General features: G+C 51.8%; 1 protein-coding gene across 1 annotated transcript in view; it reads left to right on the forward strand.

The window, feature by feature from the left end:
• The window catches only part of PRRT4 (proline rich transmembrane protein 4), a 10,127-nt gene extending 8,440 nt beyond the window's left edge, over positions 1–1,687 (forward strand). Inside the window, 1 exon segment of the mRNA XM_025045817.1 lies at positions 1–1,687. This exon segment is cut by the window's left edge and continues 173 nt beyond it. Coding sequence (XP_024901585.1) covers positions 1–1,149 — 1,149 coding nt within the window. The 3' untranslated portion in view covers positions 1,150–1,687.
• Positions 1,688–5,879: the final 4,192 nt, after the last annotated feature.

Here is a 5,879-nt window from a genome sequence, read left to right on the forward strand (position 1 = left end):
GGGGGTCGGCGGCGGCGGGCTGGAGCGCCCCTGGGAGGGTCAGGCTTCAAAGGCACCACCCCTCTCCCGAAGGCCCGCAGTCCCTTCGCCCCGCGGGAGTCCTGGCGGCGCGCGGCGCGCACGGCCCCGGTGGCGGGCACCTTCGGGCTGCTGAGCGGAGCTCTTCAGGGCTACGAGGTGCTGCACGCCCTGGGTTATGGCGGCCAGCCTGGCCTGGAGGGGCCCTGGCCCTGGTGGGCCTTCCAGCTGGGCCTGCGCCTGGGCGAGGTGGGCATCGCGCTCCCGTTGGCGCTGCTGGGCCTCTACCCGGCGCTCTGCAGCCCCCGCGTGCCGCCACGCTGCTGGGCCAAGCTCTTCCGCTTTTCCCCGGGCCACGCGGCCCCGCTGCTGCCTGGACGTTGGGTCACCGGGCCCCCGGACAAGGAGCACTTGGGTAGCGCCATCGCGCGTGGTGACGCGGAGCTGCTGCAGCTATGCGCCCTGGCGGGGCCGGGCCCCGACCTCCTACTCCAAGGAGGCGCCTGCCAGGGTTTTGATGGGGCGGAGGCCAACCCGGGCCCTTCTCCGGCCTCATCCCCCTGCAGTGATTACACCGTGGACTTCCGCCCGCCTTCCCCAATCAACCTGCGGCGCAGCATCGAGGAGGCCCTCTGCAGCGAGGCCCTGCTCGCGCCCAGCCTCTTCCAGGGCCCTGCCTTTGGGGAAGCCCTGCCCGGGCTCAGCCTCTACAGCACTTCTTCGCTGGGGGCGAAGACCAGGATCGTGCCCAGTGGGAGGTCTAAGGAGGCCCCTGGCTCCCCCGCGCCCCCGGAACTCCCCTCTCCCGGAGCCTGGCCCGCAGGCAGTAGCGCCTCATCCGGTTCGCTGTGCGGACTCTCCCGGGACAGCTCGTCCATGCTGCTATGCTCCAGCCCCGACAGGCCCCCGCGCTGTCCGCTGGTCTGCGTCCTCAGCCCCCCGCGGCCCTCAGGAAGCAGCCCTAGCCTCCCGGCCTCAAGATCCTACCAGGCCCTGTCCCCATCCTCCCACGACTCTCCAGAGCCTGCTCCTGAGCTGCAGGCTGAAGAAGCCTTGCTGCAGGAGCAATTCCTGGATGCCTGCCGACAGATCGATGAGCTGAGTGTGGGCAGCGACACCATAGACCTGTGAAGAGGTGGCCTCTTCGGTGCCCGGCCATCCCTGCCCCCTTCTGGCGCCTGCTCTGCCCAAGACCTGCACACTGTAACCCTTCCCCAACCCTGCCTGGCTCAGATACCTCTCGGCTTCCTTCCCCACCCAGGGCCTGGGTGGGTGGGTAAGCAGCCAGGCTCTGTTGATTGGGAATTAGTGCCACTTTCTCTGGATCCCTGGGCGCTGATGCCCTCAGCTGCAATTCTAGGCTGGCAGAGGTCTCACTTTCCTTGGCATTCACCAGCAATAAAGCTCCAAGGTGCTTCACCCCTGTCCACCACTCTCCACGCTGGTGCTGAGTGGGAGGGGCTGTCCTCAGAAGACCTCCTGACCAGCCTCAGTCCCCATATCCACCTCTGCCATGTCCGGGAATCCCGTCCCTGCCTGAGTGAGACTCCCTGTCCTCCCCATGACCCTTCCCTGTAGAAGAGTCCATGGCCCATCTGGGAGACTCCACAGCAGATAAGTGGGAGGTGAGTCCTATCAGAGTTAATTTATCAATAAAATATTTTCAGAGGAGAAAGGTCTGATCTTCTTGGAAAAGCTTCGATGAAGCAAGAGCAGCAGTGGTGCTGCCAGACCTGGAAGAGAAGCAGCATTTGGGTGGGGCGGGTCCATCTCAGACCTCAGGGACCTTTACTCTCCACTACGAGGAGTGTTTGTCCTGTGGCTGGGATGAGTGAAGATCTTGGGAGAGGCTCCTTGAAGATCCTTCTGACTCTGGGAAGTGGCTTTTTAGAGATGTAACATGGCCTTGAGAGGTGAAGCAGAAACTCTACAGTCATTGGTGGAAATGTCTGCATTTCTAGGAGCCTGGCTTCAGGTCCTGGTGGGTGCTGAACTAGGGGGCTAGCTAGTGGTAAAGTTCTTTGTGGAGATGTCGATATACGTATCAAGAGCTTGATCACCTTGATCTGCGTGCCCCAGCAATCTCCCTGCCACATTCCCGGAGGAGTTCCCACCTGTTCCACCTACCAACAGGGCCTCTTCAAGGTTGGACTCATAACCTCTCTTCTCCTGCAGAAAACTCATCTCCCATAGGTACAGATTTTCCCTGGAGAAAGCCTGTCTTCCCCAAACCCCATCTGAATCCTACCTACCAGAGCAGAACTCCCAGTACAGAGACCCATGAATGCATCCAACCACCAGCACTCTGTAATCCCTCCCTTGTCCAGAGCATTGAGCTCTGAGCTCTGTAGTCTGCATTTGTCATTTGGCTAAAATGCAGTAAGTTCAGATGGCACTAAAACAGGGTAATAGATTAAGTTTGAAAAGGAAAACTGGCAGTGTTTTGGCAGATGTTCTGCACATTACCGGGAGACCCACAGGGGCACACATACTAGGCTTGAAGTGGAAAAACAGGAATAAGAGTGGTTTTTCTTTCAATTCTGCCCATCAGCTGGTGGGGATTTGAGAAGGGAAGAGAGGGAGCCAAGAGAGAAGCAGGCAGGGAGGCTGGAGGTGGGGGGCGGGGGGCACTCACCAGACCAGGTCCAGTGAACTAGTGGGAGAATTAAAGCACAGCTGTCCTTGCACATGAAGATCTGTCTTGTCTGAGAGAAGTGTCCAGGGCCTGGGACCTCAGAAGGAGGAAAGGAATCAGTGATGTTTTGGGGGGTAGTGAGGGTCTCAAGAAAATGAGAGGAGCATGGGGGCAAGCACAGCTGAGGGATGGGACTGGAGTGGTTCTGACTCTGTCTCCTCCATCACCTGGTTCAGCGTGGCTCAGAAATTCTTGCTCCATCGTCACTCTGGGATGAAGCCCAAAGAACTGCCAGGCTCCTAATTACAGGCATTTCTCAACTGGTGTCATTGTGGCGGCACGGCCCAGCATCGAAGCTGCTTTGAGTCATGGAAGGAGTGCTTGCTGTTTGAAGAAATTACTCTTTCTTCCCCACTCACCCTTCTGTCTGCCTCTGCTCACATTCAGCTCCTCTCTGCTGTCTCTTCCTCACCCTAATCCTTGCCAGCTGCTCTTGCTCCATCCACTTTCTCCATCAAGGGTCCTTGGGTTTATGCACACATCTCTCCACAGAGCAGTCTAAGCCTCATATACTCTAGTCAGTCAGACTCTCTCCCTCCCCCTCTCTCTCTCTCTCTCTCTCGCGCGCACACACACACACACACACACACACACACACACACACACACACACAGACTTCAGGAAGCATGGATCCTCTCTTTCTCCGTATAGAGCCCCATTAAAGAGGCCTATGATTTTATAAAACTGACTACAATTGGAAGAATAAGATTAATCGATAAGACTCTTTCGATTTTCCTCAGCAAGAATTACCTTTAACTTTATAAAGAAGCTGAGACTTTGATGAGACGACCTTTCTCTTTTATCTCATGCCTCAGCCCTTACTCTAAGCAGGTTTTCTACAAAAGTCCAGGTAATCCTAACGAATACACCCTTTAGTTCCATTTCTTAGTAAGGTAGGGGACTGAGAGACAAACTCACCTTTATTCATTCGGCCTCTTTAAAACATTTTATTGAATACTTATAATGTGCTGCTAGGTGCTGGGGATAGAGTTGAACAAGGTGGACACTAGCCCTGAACTTATGAAGTTGAAGGTCTTTTGGAGAAGGCAGACATTAAAGAGTTAATCATATAAATCATTACAATAGAACAAGTAACAGTTGTGAGAAGTGCTAAGAACAAAAAGTACACAGTATTTTAAGAAGGTTTGGCTTACAAGGAGGAGTGAAGCCAGAGGGATGGGGCTTGAGGGAGGGTGGCTGAACACAGCCCAGGCCTCCCATTTCTTTTCCTGGTTCCTGCATAGTGATGGATGAGAGAAAGGCCAGTAGTTTATTGCCACTGGAAGCCAGGTTGCTGGTGCGGCGCAGGGTACCACGACTCCTGCTATTTAATAAAGAACACTGCATGTGTCCTAGGTAGATGGATGAGCAAATATTACTGATCGAAGGACCACGTGGCCTCTCTGACATGAATGAATAGGAGAGCATGGGGCTGAGGCTGAGGCTGGGAGACTGAGATGGGAAGCCAGGTCTGAAACTTGGGAAGTGTAGAAAGGGTCACGTCACCTGCATTGTTAGCCTCTCCTAGAGCACAGAACTCCTCCACACTGTGGGTGACTGCTGCCCCCTGATGGGCACAGGGACATATTTTCATTTTGTTCTTTAAGGGCGGTTGGGGTCCTAAGTATTAAAAGCCTAGCATTGTGGGGGCGTCCCAAAGGAATGTTGGAACAGCCTTCTTAGTGTTCTTTTACCTGTGCACACTGCAGGACTGGGGCCCTGAAGCTTGCAATTTAGTCTTTGGAGATGGAATTTTGATTGCTAAGGTGGTGAGGGGACAGGAGAGAAGGAGGGAAAAAGGAAGGAATGCGGAATCCCAAACCAACTTTATTTTAATGACCCATCCTATTTTCTTTGTCTATTTGTCTTTCTTTATCCTGGATAGAATTAATCCCATAGCCTTAAAAATATGTTTTGTATTTCAATATTTTCTCTCCCAAGTTATGTATTTCAAAATAACTGTGACATTTTCTTTGAAGTGTGTATAACTTACTTGGAGCTAGGTCTTCATAAATTTGATGTTAAGTGTTCTCCCTTTCCCCCTTATTACTATCAACCAACCGACTATCCATCCATCCATCCATCCATCCATCCATCCATCCATCCATCCATCCAGAATGTGTTGAAAGTAAATGGGGTGTGAGGTGAAGGAGAAACCTACTTTTCACGCTACTGTTTGTACTTTTTGAATTTTTACCTACCACGTATTCAGTTTATACCATTTAAAAGTAACCAAAAAATACGTTGGGTACGTTTTTAGCTAGATATTCTGCAGGGTGCTGCAGTCTTGCGCACAAGTCAGTTCCTGAGCCCAGTGGGATAGCAAATACTCTGTTTCAGGATCCAGGAGCACTCAGACCTCCTCCTGGCCAGTGAGATCCCTCAATCTTGGATCTGTCTGATAAGCCTACCTGAGGGAAGATAGTCTCTTGTGTCAGGGAGGACCTGGGTTCTAGGTCGTGTGTATAAACTGGATATTATATTTGCTTTGGATGTGTTCTCATGGGATTCATTTGTAAAAAAAATTTTTTTTGATTCATGTCTGTCTACCTCCACTGATTGTATTTTCCATGAGGGCAGGGACCGTGTCTCTTTTTAGCTTACCAGTTTTATCCCCAGTGCTTGATATGTAGTAGAAGCTCAGTAAATATTAAAGGAATGATTGTGTGCAAACTGTTTCTACGTGTACTTTAGTAGCTATAATTTGTCCGTGAACCATCATAAGCACAGTTATAGTTATGTTACAGTGTGACAGATGTCTCATATTCTCTCATAACACAAGAATTGTTTGAATGATGTGTATAATGTACTTGTGTCTATGTATATTCTGGCTGCATTTTATACCGTAATCTGGGAGTCTGTGCTGGCACTTCAGAAATTATTTATTAAACATCCATTATAGGTCAGATCCGGGATTAGAGCAAAAACTACTTCTGCTTGCCCTGGTAAATTTGGGATCGATCTCCTGAAGCTGAGATTTTACGGAGAATAGTAACTAAGGAAGCCAGTTCCCTAAGGTGGCAGGAAAGAGGGTGGGTTGGTGGGGCGGTACTTGGACTAGGGGTGGAGCACCATTCAAGAAACTCCGCCCCCCGGAGTCACCATTTTTTTCGTTCCGGAACGTTTTTTCCCCATCCCACCACGTTTTCCTTCGGACTCTTTTGAG

Source organism: Pteropus alecto, unplaced genomic scaffold, assembly GCF_000325575.1.
Source record: "Pteropus alecto unplaced genomic scaffold, ASM32557v1 scaffold22, whole genome shotgun sequence".
NCBI lineage: Eukaryota > Metazoa > Chordata > Mammalia > Chiroptera > Pteropodidae > Pteropus > Pteropus alecto.